Below are 21,902 nucleotides of genomic sequence, written 5' to 3'. Positions count from 1 at the left end.
CTACTCTCAAAAAGTCACTGCTTTGTGGCACTCGACTACACCACAAGGAAGAAATTCAGGACTCTCCAAAATGGGGCTGCTGAAGATGGTACCCTCATCTAGCAGGACTGTCAATGATCAATCATCGTGAAGGCAAGTTTCCCCAGCACTTTGCTGCCTACTAAAGCTGGGGTGTGGCTCCAAAAAGAACCCTGTAATTGCTACCTCCGCCCTCCTATGCTGCTGAAGATGCTAAACGAGAAGATACTTCCCACTTGGGGAGTCACCGCAAGACAGAAGAAGTCACCCTCCAACCGGAGGGCCCCAAGAAGCAATAGAGAAGAAAGAAGAAGATGAACGACACCCCCCGCCCGGGAGGCCACCGCCGGATCGCCATCTGGAGAAGACTCGGGCCGGAAGTACCGGCAAACCTACAACAACAACAACACCCCAGGTAGATCTGTTTGTGACTTGAAAAAGCCCACTGTGTGGGCGAAACGTTGTTAATAAAGGATCACATTATACTGCATATGTGTTTATATTTCAAGATTGATGGACTGAACACATCGACTCAAGGTTGAGGGACTGATTACCTCGTTCTCCTCCTGTTCTTCAAGTTTCTCCTACGTATGGACTGATGAAGCCACTGTGTGGCGAAACGTTTCCTCAATAAAGATACCCAAGAGTTGCACATGTGTCTAATTTATCATATTTCCATTGTGTCGGTATTTTATACCATTTACTTCCATCTCCACAGGTGGGCGGGACCCCACTAGCAGAAAAACAGGTCATGTCCAAGAGTTGAGTCAGAGGTTAACAGGAGAGTTATAGACTATGTCCTCTTTGGTAAATGATTCCGTAATGTGGCTGAGTCAGACACAGCTACAATTCAAGGGCATTAAATGCCTTAGAAGGATGCAATACATGACTTTGAAGGATGCAATATATGACTTTGAAGGATGCAATACATGACTTTGAAGGATGCAATATATGGCTTTGAAGGATGCAATATATGGCTTTGAAGGATGCAATACATGACTTTGAAGGATGCAATATATGACTTTGAAGGATGCAATACATGACTTTGAAGGATGCAATATATGGCTTTGAAGGATGCAATATATGGCTTTGAAGGATGCAATACATGACTGAAGGATGCAATATATGACTTTGAAGGATGCAATGCATGACTTTGAAGGATGCAATACATGACTTTGAAGGATGCAATATATGACTTTGAAGGATGCAATGCATGACTTTGAAGGATGCAATACATGACTGAAGGATGCAATACATGACTGAAGGATGCAATACATGACTTTGAAGGATGCAATATATGACTTTGAAGGATGCAATACATGACTTTGAAGGATGCAATATATGACTTTGAAGGATGCAATACATGACTTTGAAGGATGCAATACATGACTTTGAAGGATGCAATACATGACTTTGAAGGATGCAATACATGACTTTGAAGGATGCAATACATGACTTTGAAGGATGCAATACATGACTTTGAAGGATGCAATATATGACTTTGAAGGATGCAATACATGACTTTGAAGGATGCAATATATGACTTTGAAGGATGCAATACATGACTTTGAAGGATGCAATATATGACTTTGAAGGATGCAATACATGACTTTGAAGGATGCAATATATGACTTTGAAGGATGCAATACATGACTTTGAAGGATGCAATATATGGCTTTGAAGGATGCAATATATGACTTTGAAGGATGCAATACATGACTTTGAAGGATGCAATATATGGCTTTGAAGGATGCAATACATGACTTTGAAGGATGCAATACATGACTTTGAAGGATGCAATACATGACTTTGAAGGATGCAATACATGACTTTGAAGGATGCAGTATATGGCTTTGAAGGATGCAATACATGGCTTTGAAGGATGCAATACATGGCTTTGAAGGATGCAATACATGGCTTTGAAGGATGCAGTATATGGCTTTGAAGAATGCAATACATGGCTTTGAAGGATGCAATACATGGCTTTGAAGGATGCAGTATATGGCTTTGAAGGATGCAATACATGACTTTGAAGGATGCAATACATGGCTTTGAAGGATGCAATACATGACTTTGAAGGATGCAATACATGACTTTGAAGGATGCAATACATGACTGAAGGATGTAATACCTGACTTTGAAGGATGCAGTATATGGCTTTGAAGGATGCAATACATGACTTTGAAGGATGCAATACCTGACTTTGAAGGATGCAATACATGACTGAAGGATGTAATACCTGACTTTGAAGGATGCAATACCTGACTTTGAAGGATGCAATACATGACTTTGAAGGATGCAGTATATGGCTTTGAAGGATGCAATACATGACTTTGAAGGATGCAATACATGGCTTTGAAGGATGCAATACATGACTTTGAAGGATGCAATACCTGACTTTGAAGGATGCAATACATGACTGAAGGATGTAATACCTGACTTTGAAGGATGCAATACCTGACTTTGAAGGATGCAATACATGACTTTGAAGGATGCAATACCTGACTTTGAAGGATGCAATACATGACTTTGAAGGATGCAATACCTGACTTTGAAGGATGCAATACATGACTTTGAAGGATGCAATACATGACTTTGAAGGATGCAATACATGACTTTGAAGGATGCAATACATGACTTTGAAGGATGCAATACATGACTTTGAAGGATGCAATACATGACTTTGAAGGATGCAATACATGACTTTGAAGGATGCAATACATGACTTTGAAGGATGCAATACCTGACTTTGAAGGATGCAATACATGACTTTGAAGGATGCAATACATGACTTTGAAGGATGCAATACCTGACTTTGAAGGATGCAATACATGACTTTGAAGGATGCAATACATAACTTTGAAGGATGCAATACATGACTTTGAAGGATGCAATACATGACTTTGAAGGATGCAATACATGACTTTGAAGGATGCAATACATGACTTTGAAGGATGCAATACATGACTTTGAAGGATGCAATACATAACTTTGAAGGATGCAATACATAACTTTGAAGGATGCAATACATGACTTTGAAGGATGCAATACATGACTTTGAAGGATGCAATACATGACTTTGAAGGATGCAATACATAACTTTGAAGGATGCAATACATAACTTTGAAGGATGCAATACATGACTTTGAAGGATGCAATACATGACTTTGAAGGATGCAATACATAACTTTGAAGGATGCAATACATAACTTTGAAGGATGCAATACATGACTTTGAAGGATGCAATACATAACTTTGAAGGATGCAATACATGACTTTGAAGGATGCAATACATAACTTTGAAGGATGCAATACATAACTTTGAAGGATGCAATACATAACTTTGAAGGATGCAATACATAACTTTGAAGGATGCAATACATGACTTTGAAGGATGCAATACATGACTTTGAAGGATGCAATACATAACTTTGAAGGATGCAATACATAACTTTGAAGGATGCAATACATAACTTTGAAGGATGCAATACATGACTTTGAAGGATGCAATACATGACTTTGAAGGATGCAATACATAACTTTGAAGGATGCAATACATAACTTTGAAGGATGCAATACATAACTTTGAAGGATGCAATACATGACTTTGAAGGATGCAATACATAACTTTGAAGGATGCAATAATAACTTTGAAGGATGCAATACATAACTTTGAAGGATGCAATACATGACTTTGAAGGATGCAATACATGACTTTGAAGGATGCAATACCTGACTTTGAAGGATGCAATACATGACTTTGAAGGATGCAATACATGACTTTGAAGGATGCAATACCTGACTTTGAAGGATGCAATACATGACTTTGAAGGATGCAATACATAACTTTGAAGGATGCAATACATGACTTTGAAGGATGCAATACATGACTTTGAAGGATGCAATACATGACTTTGAAGGATGCAATACATGACTTTGAAGGATGCAATACATGACTTTGAAGGATGCAATACATAACTTTGAAGGATGCAATACATAACTTTGAAGGATGCAATACATGACTTTGAAGGATGCAATACATGACTTTGAAGGATGCAATACATGACTTTGAAGGATGCAATACATAACTTTGAAGGATGCAATACATAACTTTGAAGGATGCAATACATGACTTTGAAGGATGCAATACATGACTTTGAAGGATGCAATACATAACTTTGAAGGATGCAATACATAACTTTGAAGGATGCAATACATGACTTTGAAGGATGCAATACATAACTTTGAAGGATGCAATACATGACTTTGAAGGATGCAATACATAACTTTGAAGGATGCAATACATAACTTTGAAGGATGCAATACATAACTTTGAAGGATGCAATACATAACTTTGAAGGATGCAATACATGACTTTGAAGGATGCAATACATGACTTTGAAGGATGCAATACATAACTTTGAAGGATGCAATACATAACTTTGAAGGATGCAATACATAACTTTGAAGGATGCAATACATGACTTTGAAGGATGCAATACATGACTTTGAAGGATGCAATACATAACTTTGAAGGATGCAATACATAACTTTGAAGGATGCAATACATAACTTTGAAGGATGCAATACATGACTTTGAAGGATGCAATACATAACTTTGAAGGATGCAATAATAACTTTGAAGGATGCAATACATAACTTTGAAGGATGCAATACATGACTTTGAAGGATGCAATAAATAACTTTGAAGGATGCAATACATGACTTTGAAGGATGCAATACATAACTTTGAAGGATGCAATACATAACTTTGAAGGATGCAATACATAACTTTGAAGGATGCAATACATGACTTTGAAGGATGCAATACATGACTTTGAAGGATGCAATACATAACTTTGAAGGATGCAATACATGACTTTGAAGGATGCAATACATGACTTTGAAGGATGCAATACATGACTTTGAAGGATGCAATACATAACTTTGAAGGATGCAATACATGACTTTGAAGGATGCAATACATAACTTTGAAGGATGCAATACATAACTTTGAAGGATGCAATACATAACTTTGAAGGATGCAATACATAACTTTGAAGGATGCAATACATGACTTTGAAGGATGCAATACATGACTTTGAAGGATGCAATACATAACTTTGAAGGATGCAATACATAACTTTGAAGGATGCAATACATAACTTTGAAGGATGCAATACATGACTTTGAAGGATGCAATACATGACTTTGAAGGATGCAATACATAACTTTGAAGGATGCAATACATAACTTTGAAGGATGCAATACATAACTTTGAAGGATGCAATACATGACTTTGAAGGATGCAATACATAACTTTGAAGGATGCAATAATAACTTTGAAGGATGCAATACATAACTTTGAAGGATGCAATAATAACTTTGAAGGATGCAATACATAACTTTGAAGGATGCAATAAAAGAACGTTTCAAAAACCTTTATGTATACACACATCGTATGTATACATTATATTTTAGACGTCATGTTAATATAGACAAACTTAGAAGTTAAAATATTTACAGATTTTAGATAATTTTTTTTTTCAAATGTTGTTTATAAGTTTAAAAATAAATTTGAATAGAGAAACATGAGAGACTCTTGAGAGTATTTATTGAAATTAAGTAACAATTAATGTTTAATGAATTTCTTACTAATTATTGTATGATGATTTAGTTTTTTGTGTGTGGGTGTTTTTACTCACTTATTTCTGGTTGCAGTAGTTGAGTGACATCTCCTGGCCATTCTGTGTGTGTGTACGTGTGTATTTTCATGTTTGTGTATATATGTATATTTTTCATGTTTGTGTATGTGTGTGTGTGTGTGTGTGTGTGTGTGTGTGTGTGTGTGTGTGTGTGTGTGTGTGTATGTGTGTGTTTTATGTTTGTTTGTGTATACGAGTACGTGTTTTTACTCACCTATTTCTCCTTGCAGTGGTCGAGTGACATCTCCTGTACCTTATTCTCTGAGTGTATGTGTATGTGTGCGCGTGTGTGTATAGTTATAATCTAGACTAACATTGTGAATGAGTGTGTATTTTTTTCGTCTAGAACCATGCATGTTAGCTAAGTTACCCTCAGTTGCACACTAATTGTTCATAGCTAATCTTTTTTGCAGGTCGCTTAGTTCAATGCAGTTTTTTTAATAGTTCCTAAATATATACATATTTTTTTCTAACTCAGATAGCTAGTTGAAGATGATAGTAATGTTAAATTACGCACTATCCCTTCTCCTCTCTTACTGCTGATGAAACTGAGGCTTGTGTAGTGTGTAGGAGACGCATCCTACACTGACTAGGAGACTTCTATTGTGACTAGTAGGACATTCCTACAGTGACTGGTAGGACATCTCTATTGTGGCTAGTAGAACCTTCCTACACTGACTAGTAGGAGCCTTCTGCAGTAGCTAGTAAGAACCTTTCTACAGTGGCTAGTAGGATCTTCTTAAACTGACTGGTAGGAGCCTTCTACAGTGGCTAGTAGAACTTTCCTACAGTGACTAGTAGAAGCTTTCTATTGTGGCTAGTAGGAACCCTCCTACAGTGACTGGTAGGGGCCTTCTACAGTGGCTAGTAAGACCCTCTTACAGTGACTGGTAGGAGCTTTCTGCAGTGGCTAGTAGAAATCTTCTTCAGTGGCTAGTAGAAATCTTCTTCAGTGAATACTAGGAACCTTCTGCAGTGGCTAGTAGGACCTTCCTACACTGACTAGTAGGAGCCTTCTACAGTGATAAGTAGAACCCTCCTGCAAGGACTAGTAGAACCCTCCTACAAGGACTAGTAGAACTTCCCTAGTGACAAGTAGAACCTTTCTACAGTGTCTAGTAGAACCTTCCTACAGTGACAAGTAGAACCTACAGTGACTAGTAGAACCTACAATGTCTAGTAGAACCTTCCTAAGTGACTAGTAGACCCTTCCTACAGTGACTAGTACACCCTACAATGACTAGTAGAATCTTCCTACAGTGACTAGTAGACCCTACAGTGACTAGTAGAACCTCCCTACAGTGACTAGTAGAACCTTCCTACAGTGACTAGCGGAACCTTACTACATACATTAGTAGAACCTTCCTACAGTGACTAGTAGAACCTTCCCACAGACACTAGTAGAACCTTCCTGCAGACACTAGTAGAACCTACAGTGACTAGTGGAACCGTCCTACAGTGACTAGTGGAACCGTCCTACAGTGACTAGTAGAACCTTCTTACAGACACTAATAGAACCTTCCTACAGACACTAGTAGAACCTACAGTTACTAGTAGAACCTACAGTGACTAATAGAACCTTCCTGCAGACACTAGTAGGAGCTATCTCATAGAGGATGAAGGCAGCACCAGGAGAGTGTTGCCATGCCAACCACCGCTACGGTGACCACTGACCAATATCTTCTGTGTGTTTTTCCCCTCATTTTTGTTGTGGCTTTTGCCCTGGAGGAGGAAGCTGCAGCCAGGCATAAGGGGAAAGTGAGGGTGTAGGTAGATAAACACTGGCACTGATAATATTTACCATTTATTACGCTCATTTGCATGATTTTCTAGCTTTTTCTCGTGTTTTTGCTTTCGATAGTATTTTTTTTAATGACTTCCACTTTTTTATATATAAAGTGGATAAATTGAGGGTTGCCAAAGTTGAGGAGTTACCTTGTGGCAATTTAAGTACTTTGAAGTATCGACGATTGGATACACAGAATTTTTTTTTTTTAATCTGATTTTGGAAAAAAAATCCCAGTGAATTTCTCGCGAATACTGTTAATGTTATCTTGCAAGATTTTTAAACACGGCTGGTAAAAAAAAAAATTAAAATTAATAATCCTACTGTCAGTGTAGATATATATTCACTATCCTATATATATTGTAGAAAAGTAGTCATGATTCACCCTCTTCCCCTCAAGATAGAGCAGATTATATGTAATGTTGACACAAGAGACCTTGAAGTACCACTTGTATCTCATACTGCCAGCAGCACACTGTTAAGCGGCTGCACTGATACAATCTGACCTAGTTTTAGGCTCGCCAGTGACCTATGTACAGTATATATATATATATATATATATATATATATATATATATATATATATATATATATATATATATATATATATATATATATATATATATATATATATGTCGTGCAGAACAGGTAAAATTGGTCAATTAGCAAGAACTCGTTCTAAAATTTTCTCTTATACGTTTAAGATATATTTTTTTCATTTATGTTAATGTAAAAATTAATAATTTTGTACCAGAAGAGCCTTAGAAAACTTACCTAACCTTATTATAACAAGCGCAATTTAATTTAGCCTAATCCAACTAAATATACTTTTGATAAGTTTACAATAATTTAATAATAAACTGACAAAATGAAATGCATTTTTTCGTTAGGTTCAAAATTATTTTTGCGAAATTTTTGCGTACACAAATTTTCGCTTTTCTTATTCCTCAGACTAGGCTCAACTAGTTAGAAGGAAACCCTGATATATACACCATATAGAAAAAAATAGAATCAAAGAATAGACATGCTAGCCCATGCTCAGTGACTCCACCTGTCACCATGCTCAGTGACTCCACCTGTCACCATGCTCAGTGACTCCACCTGTCACCATGCTCAGTGACTCCACCTGTCACCATGCTCAGTGACTCCACCTGTCACCATGCTCACACATGCTCAGTGACTCCACCTGTCTCCATGCTCACACATGCTCAGTGACTCCACCTGTCACCATGCTCACACATGTTCAGTGACTCCACCTGTCACCATGCTCACACATGCTCAGTGACTCCACCTGTCACCATGCTCAGTGACTCCACCTGTCACCATGCTCACACATGCTCAGTGACTCCACCTGTCACCATGCTCACACATGCTCAGTGACTCCACCTGTCACCATGCTCACACATGCTCAGTGACTCCACCTGTCACCATGCTCACACATGCTCAGTGACTCCACCTGTCACCATGCTCACACATGCTCAGTGACTCCACCTGTCACCATGCTCACACATGCTCAGTGACTCCACCTGTCACCATGCTCACACATGCTCAGTGACTCCACCTGTCACCATGCTCACACATGCTCAGTGACTCCACCTGTCACCATGCTCACACATGCTCAGTGACTCCACCTGTCACCATGCTCACACATGCTCAGTGACTCCACCTGTCACCATGCTCACACATGCTCAGTGACTCCACCTGTCACCATGCTCACACATGCTCAGTGACTCCACCTGTCACCATGCTCACACATGCTCAGTGACTCCACCTGTCACCATGCTCACACATGCTCAGTGACTCCACCTGTCACCATGCTCACACATGCTCAGTGACTCCACCTGTCACCATGCTCACACATGCTCAGTGACTCCACCTGTCACCACGCTCACACATGCTCAGTGACTCCACCTGTCACCACGCTCACACATGCTCAGTGACTCCACCTGTCACCATGCTCACACATGCTCAGTGACTCCACCTGTCACCATGCTCACACATGCTCAGTGACTCCACCTGTCACCATGCTCACACATGTTCAGTGACTCCACCTGTCACCACGTTCACACATGCTCAGTGAGTCCACCTGTCACCATGCTCACACATGCTCAGTGATTCCACCTGTCACTATGCTCACACATGCTCAGTAACTCCATCTGTCACCATGCTCACACATGCTCAGTGACTCCACCTGTTACCATGCTCACACATGCTCAGTGACTCCACCTGTCACCATGCTCACACATGCTCAGTGACTCCACCTGTCACCATGCTCACACATGCTCAGTGACTCCACCTGTCACCATGCTCACACATGCTCAGTGACTCCACCTGTCACCATGCTCACACATGCTCAGTAACTCCATCTGTCACCGTGCTCACACATGCTCAGTAACTCCATCTGTCACCATGCTCACACATGCTCAGTGACTCCACCTGTCACCACGCTCACACATGCTCAGTAACTCCATCTGTCACCGTGCTCACACATGCTCAGTAACTCCATCTGTCACCATGCTCACACATGCTCAGTGATTCCACCTGTCACTATGCTCACACATGCTCAGTAACTCCATCTGTCACCATGCTCACACATGCTCAGTAACTCCATCTGTCACCACGCTCACACATGCTCAGTGACTCCACCTGTTACCACGCTCACACATGCTCAGTAACTCCACCTGTCACCGTGCTCAGTGACTCCACCTGTCACCATGCTCAGTGACTCCACCTATTACAATGCTCACACATGCTCAGTGACTCCATCTGTCACCATGCTCAGTGTCTCCACCTGTCACCATGCTCAGTGACTCCACCTGTTACCATGCTCACACATGCTCAGTGACTCCACCTGTCACCATGCTCACACATGCTCAGTGACCACCTGTTACCATGCTCACACATGCTCAGTGACTCCACCTGTCACCATGCTCAGTGACTCCACCTATTACAATGCTCACACATGCTCAGTGACTCCACCTGTCACCATGCTCAGTGTCTCCATCTGTCACCATGCTCAGTGACTCCACCTGTCACCATGCTCAGTGACACCACCTATTACAATGCTCACACATGCTCAGTGACTCCACCTGTCACCATCCTCACACATGCTCAGTGACTCCACCTGTTACCATGCTCACACATGCTCAGTGACTCCACCTGTTACCATGCTCACACATGCTCAGTGACTCCACCTGTCACCACGTTCACACATACTCAGTGACTCCACCTGTCACCACGCTCACACATGCTCAGTAACTCCATCTGTCACCACGTTCACACATGCTCAGTGAGTCCACCTGTCATTGTGCTCACACATGCTCAGTGACTCCACCTGTCACCATGCTCACACATGCTCAGTGACTCCACCTGTCACCACGTTCACACATGCTCAGTGACTCCATCTGTCACCACGTTCACACATGCTCAGTGACTCCACCTGTCACCATGCTCACACATGCTCAGTGACTCCACCTGTCACCATGCTCACACATGCTCAGTGACTCCACCTGTCACCACGTTCACACATGCTCAGTGACTCCACCTGTCACCGTGCTCACACATGCTCAGTGACTCCACCTGTCACCATGCTCACACATACTCAGTGACTCCACCTGTCACCACGCTCACACATGCTCAGTAACTCCATCTGTCACCGTGCTCACACATGCTCAGTAACTCCATCTGTCACCATGCTCACACATGCTCAGTGACTCCACCTGTCACCATGCTCACACATGCTCAGTGACTCCACCTGTCACCATGCTCACACATGCTCAGTAACTCCATCTGTCACCGTGCTCACACATGCTCAGTAACTCCATCTGACACCACGCTCACACATGCTCAGTGACTCCACCTGTCACCGTGCTCAGTGACTCCACCTGTCACCATGTTCAGTGACTCCACCTATTACAATGCTCACACATGCTCAGTGACTCCATCTGTCACCATGCTCAGTGTCTCCACCTGTCACCATGCTCAGTGACTCCACCTGTCACCATGCTCAGTGACTCCACCTATTACAATGCTCACACATGCTCAGTGTCTCCACCTGTCACCATGCTCAGTGACTCCACCTGTCACCGTGCTCAGTGACTCCACCTGTCACCATGCTCAGTGACTCCACCTATTACAATGCTCACACATGCTCAGTGACTCCATCTGTCACCATGCTCAGTGTCTCCACCTGTCACCATGCTCAGTAACTCCACCTGTCACCATGCTCAGTGACTCCACCTATTACAATGCTCACACATGCTCAGTGACTCCACCTGTCACCATGCTTCACCATGCTCACACATGCTCAGTGACTCCACCTGTCACCATGCTCAGTGACTCCACCTGTCACCATGCTCAGTGACTCCACCTGTCACCGTGCTCACACATGCTTAGTGATTCCACCTGTCACCATGCTTCACCACGCTCACACATGCTCAGTGACTCCACCTGTCACCATGCTCAGTGACTCCACCTGTCACCATGCTCACACATGCTCAGTGACTCCACCTGTCACCATGCTCAGTGACTCCACCTGTCACCATGCTCAGTGACTCCACCTGTCACCATGCTCAGTGACTCCACCTGTCACCATGCTCAGTGACTCCACCTGTCACCGTGCTCACACATTCTCAGTAACTCCATCTGTAGCAATGCTCACACATGCTCAGTGACTCCACCTGTCACCACGCTCACACATACTCAGTGACTCCACCTGTCACCACGCTCACACATACTCAGTGACTCCACCTGTCACCACGCTCACACATACTCAGTGACTCCACCTGTCACCACGCTCACACATGCTCAGTGACTCCACCTGTCACCACGCTCACACATACTCAGTAACTCCACCTGTCACCATGCTCACACATGCTCAGTGACTCCACCTGTCACCATGCTCAGTGACTCCACCTGTCACCATGCTCAGTGACTCCACCTGTCACCATGCTCAGTGACTCCACCTGTCACCATGCTCAGTGACTCCACCTGTCACCATGCTCAGTGACTCCACCTGTCACCGTGCTCACACATTCTCAGTAACTCCATCTGTAGCAATGCTCACACATGCTCAGTGACTCCGCCTGTCACCACGCTCACACATACTCAGTGACTCCACCTGTCACCACGCTCACACATGCTCAGTGACTCCACCTGTCACCACGCTCACACATACTCAGTAACTCCACCTGTCACCATGCTCACACATGCTCAGTGACTCCACCTGTCACCACGCTCACACATACTCAGTGACTCCACCTGTCACCACGCTCACACATGCTCAGTGACTCCACCTGTCACCACGCTCACACATACTCAGTGACTCCATCTGTCACCACGCTCACACATGCTCAGTGACTCCACCTGTCACCACGCTCACACATACTCAGTGACTCCACCTGTCACCACGCTCACACATACTCAGTGACTCCATCTGTCACCATGCTCACACATGCTCAGTGACTCCACCTGTCACCACGCTCACACATACTCAGTGACTCCACCTGTTACCACGCTCACACATACTCAAAAAAAGAACATCCTGAAGGTTATCTTAAGTGCTTTCCTGTCAAGGGACTTATGAGAGAACTTGACAGTTGGACACTTTATAACTGTATTGTCAATATAATAATTGACGTCATGTGATGTCAAGAGTAATGGAATGTATGACGTGCGTAGGTTATATTTTTGTGACGTTACACGTAGGCAACTATTATAGACCATCCTCATCAAGTCATTAATTTAAGTATAGTATCTTTTGAATAAGACTAAGTCTTAATTAATATATATTTTAGTTTACATTCTAGAAAAAATTATATATATATATATATATATATATATATATATATATATATATATATATATATATATATATATATGTAAAATTGGTCATTTAGCAAGAACTCATTTTAAATTAAGTCCTTTCTAAAATTTTCTCTTATACGTTTGAAGATATATATTTTTAATTTATGTTAATGTAAAAATTAATAATTTTATAACAAAAGTACCTTAGAAAACTTACCTAACCTTATTATAAAAAGCGCCAATTAATTTAGCTTAATCCAACTAAATATATTTTAGATAAGTTTACAATAATTTAATAATAAACAAACACAATGAAATATATTTATTTCGTTAGGTTCAGAATGATTTTTGCAAAATTATTGCATACACAAATTTTCTCTTGTCTTATTCATAAGACGATCGTTGCTATTTAAGCCCAGATCGCAAGTTTTGCCTATTCGGCACGACATATATATATATATATATATATATATATATATATATATATATATATATATATATATATATATATATATATATATATATATATATATATATTACAAGTGTCACGTGTGTAAGTAAAAGAATGTAGTGGTTAGTAAAGGTAATTACTGTCATTCTTAATATAGAAAAGGGCTTCGGTTACTAGAGTAACAACTACTGTTGTTGTGGTCAGATTCTATCACATCTTCTTCTCCTTCAATTATTGGACTATAGATGTGTAGTCTTCTTGTGGTGGTACACTGTCTGTTCTACCTTGTATTTTTGTATCACTCTATTGCTTGCCTTGTGGTTGGCAACAAGCAGTGTAGCTTTCCTCCCCACCACCACTACTTGGCCTAACCTCCTTCGTCACTCCTCAACCCATACTGTCTTCAGGTCGAAAACGGAAATTAGGCTTTCGGAAAAAGTCTAGAAGCCAAATAACGGTACATCGGAGCGAGGAGATCCTACCGACGGGGTCGCGGCATCTGATGAGACAGAGTTCCAGCCAGAGTAGTGAGGAAGCTGACGGGGATGACAGGTGTGGGGCAGGCCCGGACACCCTCCACTCTAGGGGGGTGCCAGCTCCAGCGGCCAGTAGTCAAGCATATAGTGGCTGGCCAACCATACCGGCTATAGAGCTCCCTTTCCCTTCCTCTCTCTATCTCTCTCTCTATCTTTCCGTCTGTCTCTCCTTCTGTCCCTCTCCCACCTAAAAAATACCCCTCATCGTTTTACAAATCTACTGTTTTTTTTTAATATAATCAGTGTCTTAAAACCCCCTTAACTGTCTTCGCTGGCCTTGTGACTTAGCTCTGAAGTGAGGATGCACGGTGCTTAGCACTCCAGCACAGATTCAGCTGACTAACACTTTTGTAACAATCTTACATAATGCATTTCATGGAGAGTGAGTAGCCGAGACTTCATCACCACTCTTACCTAGTCAACTGGTCTCTTACACTGCATTTAAAATCACCTGAATGTTTGCTGGATTGTAGTTGACGTACAGCTTGAAAGATTTGGCTTGCAGAGTAGAGTATTTCAAGAATGGGAGTTATAAGTAGTTGATCGGTCTATGTAACATACTGAGTTACAATTCAGAGTGAATACGTAGTTTTACAGACTTGCAATACGCTATTAAGGTAGCTATAGACGAGCATGCCTTTGCATTATATTGAAGTTTTCTCCTAAAGATTTGACCTGATTTATGGGAATGATAAAAATTTTTATTCTAGGCCCCAGGAGAGTGATGAATCTTCTCCTGTCTGGATTTAAGCCAGAGAATTTTGATATTTTGTACACTAGTTAGAAGTTTTTGTCTAGACTGCCTTGCTACTCCTCGTGCTCGCCTGGGCTAGGGGCACGCCCGGACCAGTGCCCCCGGTCTGAGCTCCTAGGCCGCCTTTTTGTTAGTAGTGCCGGCCAGCGCTGTAGTGCTGACAGTATCACGTTTTGACTCCTCCGCAGAGGGCGGTAGAAAGCGTAGTACTAGCGGGGTGCAGCGTTCACAGGAGGTGGCCCCCACTCCTAGCCAGGCTCGCTTGGTTAACCAACCTTCTAAGGAGTCCACCGACGGTAGCATGAATAGCATCTGTTCTGAGAGCTCCTCGTAAGTATATATGAACCCTCCGCGACTCCTATACGACACTCAGAGAGGTTTCTGCTGCCTTGCCTTCCCTAGCGTGGCGGTGAGTGGCGGTCCACCACTGCCTCACACCACCACCTCACCATTCCAACTCACCAGTAGTCACGTCTTGGCCTCATGTGTTGCTGTTTTGTTTTTGTTTTCTTGCAACAACAACAATAACAATAAAACACCCCTGTCGAGTTTCAGCCAGCTTCTGAGACACATGATTTTCTTCCCCCACCTTGTACTTAGAGAATTTATTACAGTATACATTCTGCACTAATAATCAGAGGGTGAAGAGGGAGAGAAAGAGAGATAGATAGATAGATAGATAGATAGAGAGAGAGAGAGAGAGAGAGAGAGAGAGAGAGAGAGAGAGAGAGAGAGAGAGAGAGAGAGAGAGAGAGAAGGCGACCAGCAGGATACCTGGTGAGGATTGTCTCCCACTCCATCCCTCCCCCCCTCACACACACACAAACACACACACAAGCACACACACAGACATACACACAAACACAACACAAACACACACAAACACACACACACAAACACACACACAAACACACACACAAACACACACACAAACACACACACACAAACACACACACACAAACACAACACACAAACACACACACAAACACACAAACGCACACACAAACACACACACACAAACACACACACACAAACACAACACAAACACACACACACAAACACACAAACACACACACAAACACACACACAGACACACACAAACAACACACAAACACACACACAAACACACACAAACACACACACACAAACACAAACACTGATCACAGCAAAGGAAATCAAGCATTATGTGAGTAAACAGAAAATAGAAGAAATTCATACAAATTAAATAAACATTAGAAGGAAACACAGTAACGATCATTATTTATTATTACTCTCATTATCCTATTATTCCTTTTGTTAACATTTTTATTATTCTTTTTATTATTATACGCCCGGGGAATGAAGTTATTATGGTTTTTATCACAGAATTTTGAGTATTTTTCCAATTCAGTGAATCCAAAACAGTCAGAGAATTGACGGGGAAATTAGTAAAAAAACTAGAATAAACAGAGAATCAGTAGAATAATCACACTGGGAGAAATGTAACTTGAAGAAAATGTAATTAAGCATGATCAAGAATTACATGTAGAGCAGGTGCACTACATGTAGAGTAGGTGCACTACATGTAGAGCAGGTGCACTACATGTAGAGCAGGTGCACTACATGTAGAGTAGGTGCACTACATGTAGAGCAGGTGCACTACATGTAGAGCAGGTGCACTACATGTAGAGTAGGTGCACTACATGTAGAGTAGGTGCACTACATGTAGAGCAGGTGCACTACATGTAGAGCAGGTGCACTACATGTAGAGTAGGTGCACTACATGTAGAGCAGGTGCACTACATGTAGAGCAGGTGCACTACATGTAGAGTAGGTGCACTACATGTAGAGTAGGTGCACTACATGTAGAGCAGGTGCACTACATGTAGAGTAGGTGCACTACATGTAGAGCAGGTGCACTACATGTAGAGCAGGTGCACTACATGTAGAGTAGGTGCACTACATGTAGAGTAGGTGCACTACATGTAGAGCAGGTGCACTACATGTAGAGTAGGTGCACTACATGTAGAGTAGGTGCACTACATGTAGAGTAGGTGCACTACATGTAGAGTAGGTGCACTACATGTAGAGCAGGTGCACTACATGTAGAGCAGGTGCACTACATGTAGAGCAGGTGCACTACATGTAGAGTAGGTGCACTACATGTAGAGTAGGTGCACTACATGTAGAGCAGGTGCACTACATGTAGAGCAGGTGCACTACATGTAGAGCAGGTGCACTACATGTAGAGCAGGTGCACTACATGTAGAGCAGGTGCACTACATGTAGAGTAGGTGCACTACATGTAGAGTAGGTGCACTACATGTAGAGCAGGTGCACTACATGTAGAGCAGGTGCACTACATGTAGAGCAGGTGCACTACATGTAGAGTAGGTGCACTACATGTAGAGTAGGTGCACTACATGTAGAGCAGGTGCACTACATGTAGAGCAGGTGCACTACATGTAGAGTAGGTGCACTACATGTAGAGTAGGTGCACTACATGTAGAGTAGGTGCACTACATGTAGAGCAGGTGCACTACATGTAGAGCAGGTGCACTACATGTAGAGCAGGTGCACTACATGTAGAGTAGGTGCACTACATGTAGAGTAGGTGCACTACATGTAGAGCAGGTGCACTACATGTAGAGCAGGTGCACTACATGTAGAGTAGGTGCACTACATGTAGAGTAGGTGCACTACATGTAGAGTAGGTGCACTACATGTAGAGCAGGTGCACTACATGTAGAGCAGGTGCACTACATGTAGAGTAGTTGCACTACATGTAGAGTAGGTGCACTACATGTAGAGCAGGTGCACTACATGTAGAGTAGGTGCACTACATGTAGAGTAGGTGCACTACATGTAGAGCAGGTGCACTACATGTAGAGCAGTGGAGTTTGCACACATGGTGATGTTGGCACACACCTGTAGTAGTGCACACCCGATGTAGTGTGCACTACATGTAGAGCAGGTGCACTACATGTAGAGTAGGTGCACTACATGTAGAGTAGGTGCACTACATGTAGAGTAGGTGCACTACATGTAGAGTAGGTGCACTACATGTAGAGCAGGTGCACTACATGTAGAGCAGGTGCACTACATGTAGAGTAGGTGCACTACATGTAGAGTAGGTGCACTACATGTAGAGCAGGTGCACTACATGTAGAGCAGGTGCACTACATGTAGAGTAGGTGCACTACATGTAGAGTAGGTGCACTACATGTAGAGCAGGTGCACTACATGTAGAGCAGGTGCACTACATGTAGAGTAGGTGCACTACATGTAGAGCAGGTGCACTACATGTAGAGCAGGTGCACTACATGTAGAGCAGGTGAACTACATGTAGAGCAGGTGCACTACATGTAGAGCAGGTGCACTACATGTAGAGTAGTTGCACTACATGTAGAGCAGGTGCACTACATGTAGAGCAGGTGCACCTCATGTAGAGCAGGTGCACTACATGTAGAGCAGGTGCACTACATGTAGAGCAGGTGCACTACATGTAGAGTAGGTGCACTACATGTAGAGCAGGTGCACTACATGTAGAGCAGGTGCACCTCATGTAGAGCAGGTGCACTACATGTAGAGCAGGTGCACCTCATGTAGAGCAGGTGCACTACATGTAGAGCAGGTACACTACATGTAGAGTAGGTGCACTACATGTAGAGCAGGTGCACTACATGTAGAGTAGGTGCACTACATGTAGAGCAGGTGCACTACATGTAGAGCAGGTGCACTACATGTAGAGCAGGTGCACTACATGTAGAGTAGGTGCACTACATGTAGAGCAGGTGCACTACATGTAGAGCAGGTGCACTACATGTAGAGCAGGTGCACTACATGTAGAGCAGGTGCACTACATGTAGAGCAGGTGCACTACATGTAGAGCAGGTACACTACATGTAGAGTAGGTGCACTACATGTAGAGCAGGTGCACTACATGTAGAGTAGGTGCACTACATGTAGAGCAGGTGCACTACATGTAGAGCAGGTGCACCTCATGTAGAGCAGGTGCACTATATGTAGAACAGGTGCACTACATGTAGCGCAGGTGCACTACATGTAGAAGAGGTCTAGTGGCTAACGCGACGGGCTGGAGTTTTGAGACTCTCTGACCGCGGGTTCAATCCCGGCCGGGGGTATGGTTTGTTTGCAATCGTGTCATTACGATTTCGTGAGTCAGGTGCACCACATGTAGAAAGAGCACTTGCAACACATGTAGAGAGAGAGAGGTGCACATGTAGAGAGAGCAGGTGCACCACATGTAGAGAGCAGGTGCACTACATGTAGAGAGAGCAGGTGCACCACATGTAGAGAAAGCAGGTGCATCACATGCAGAGAGAGAGCAGGTGCACATGTAGAGAGAGCAGGTGCACGACATGTAGAGAGAGCAGGTGCACGACATGTAGAGAGAGCAAGTGCACGACATGTAGAGCAGGTGCACTACATATAGAGAAGGTGCACTACATGCAGAGAGAGAGAGCAGGTGCACTAGATGTAGAGAGAGAAGAGGTGCATCACATGTATAGGTAGCAGGTGCACCACATGTAGAGAGAGCAGGTGCACCACATGTAGAGAGAGCAGGTGCACCACACGTAGAGAGAGAGAAGGTACAGTGCATGTAGAGAGCAGGTGCAGTGGAAATAGAGAGGAAATGGCCTGGAAATAAAAAGTGGCCAGGAAATAGAGGAAGTGGCCTGGAAATAGACAGGAAGTGACCTGGGAATAGAGAGGAAGTGGTCTGGAAATAGAAAGGAAGTGGCCTGGAAATAGAAAAGAGATAGGAAATAAAAAGCTGGACCGGAAATAGAGAGGAAAGGGGCTGGAAATAGAAGTGTACCGGAAACAAAATAGAGTGGACCGGAAATTGAAAGTAAGGTGGATCGGAAATAGAAAATAAGGTGGACCGGAAATAGAAAGTAGGATGAACCGGAAATAGAAAGTAGGATGAACCGGAAATAGAAAGTAAGGTGGACCGGAAATAGAAAGTAGGGTGGACCGGAAATAGAAAGTAGGGTGGACCGGAAATAGAAAGTAGGGTGGACCGGAAATAGTTTGTGATACGCTGTTATTTAAACCCATGATGCTGCTGGAGGCTCTTGATTCAAGGAGTTTAAGTTTCTCTCTCCATTCCTCGGATCACACCTTCTTATCTCTATTCCCAAAGCGTTGTAGAACCTCAAATGGTTTAAGTGGTGTATGTTAGACACAAGCTGGTGTATGTTAGACACAACCTGGTGTATGTTAGACACAACCTGGTGTATGTTAGACACAACCTGGTGTATGTTAGACACAACCTGGTGTATGTTAGACACAACCTGGTCAGTACACTATTGACAACACAACAGTGTCCTCAACACAATGTTCACAACATAACAGTGACATCAGCACAATGTTGACAACATAACAGTGACATCAATACAATGTTGACTACACGACAGTGACATCAGTACAATGTTGACAACATAATAATGACATCAATACAATGTTGACAACATAACAGTGACATCAATACAATGTTGACAACACAACAATGACATCAGTACAATGTTGAGTACACGACAGTGACATCAGTACAATGTTGACAACATAATAATGACATCAATACAATGTTGACAACATAGCAGTGACATCAATACAATGTTGACAGCACAACAATGACATCAATACAATGTTGACAACACAATAGTGACATCAACACAATGTTGACAACACAGTAGTGACATTAACACAATACTGACAGCATTATAGTGACATCAACATAATGTTAACAACACAATAGTGACATCAACACATTGTTGACAACACAATAGCGTTGTCAACACTGTGTCACTGTTGTATAGATATCGTTGGTTTCTTGTCAACAAAGGTTTGACATGAAGCCAGCGACGTCAACATAGGAGAGAATATCGAGCATAAAAAAAAAATATACTGTGCAATACAATACTGACCATAACTACATACAGTACTACCTTAACTAAATACAATACTGACCATAACTACATGCAATTCTACCCTTAACTAAATACAATACTGGCCGTAACTACATACAGTACTACCCTTATTTAAATAGAATACTGGCCATAACTACCTACAATTCTACCCTTAACTAAATACAATACTGACCATAACTACATACAATTCTACCCTTAAATACAATACTGACCATAACTACCTACAATTCTTCCCTTAACTAAATACAATACTGGCCATAACTGCATACAATACTACCCTTAACTAAATACAATACCGACCATGACTTAATACAACTCACAATACATGAACAATATAAGCAACAGAAACTAATTTTGTCTTCATAAACCTATACCCATTCTAAACTACATCTAAACAGTAAAATAATACTAATATTGACCTCGGGAAGACGACCTGGTTTTTTCAGTACTGGGTCACCTAACCAGAAAATTCATATATATATACGGACAGCATTTTTTTTATAATAGCGATGGATAGCCTGGCGGCTATTGAAAGAGTATTTAATAGTAATAGAAATACAGAGAGATCGCTCGATTTGTTTATTGTCGAAGTAGACAGCTAGGAGGTGGCAAGTGGACGCAGGGGAACTATTTTGATCAAGTGAACACTGGTGGGAGGGGGTAAAAGGTTACAGAAGGAGAATTAAAAGGCTTCAGAAAGACATTGTCTCTCTTGAAGATCAATCTTGTCATATGTATTTAAAAAGACCGAAGTGTTCATGAGGACTGTGTCGTGCGTTTAGTCCGGGAATGTTATGGTCAGGACAGGTCTCAGCACACGTCTGCATCACGGTAAGGATACGTCTCAGTCAGGACACATCTCACCTCCCCTCCTGCTTTACTGATGGTGGCTCTCAGATTCCATTTCAACA

General features: G+C 42.3%; 1 protein-coding gene across 1 annotated transcript in view; it reads left to right on the top strand.

The window, feature by feature from the left end:
• Positions 1-21,902, top strand: part of LOC128690554 (uncharacterized) — a 331,846-nt gene that overhangs the window by 296,592 nt on the left and 13,352 nt on the right. The window contains exon 33 of the mRNA XM_070089803.1: positions 14,173-14,317. Coding sequence (XP_069945904.1) covers positions 14,173-14,317 — 145 coding nt within the window. The remainder of the gene's footprint in view (positions 1-14,172; positions 14,318-21,902) is intronic.

This window comes from Cherax quadricarinatus, chromosome 29 (genome assembly GCF_038502225.1).
Source record: "Cherax quadricarinatus isolate ZL_2023a chromosome 29, ASM3850222v1, whole genome shotgun sequence".
NCBI classification, from domain to species: Eukaryota; Metazoa; Arthropoda; class Malacostraca; order Decapoda; family Parastacidae; genus Cherax; species Cherax quadricarinatus.
This window is presented reverse-complemented; position numbering and strand designations above follow the sequence as displayed.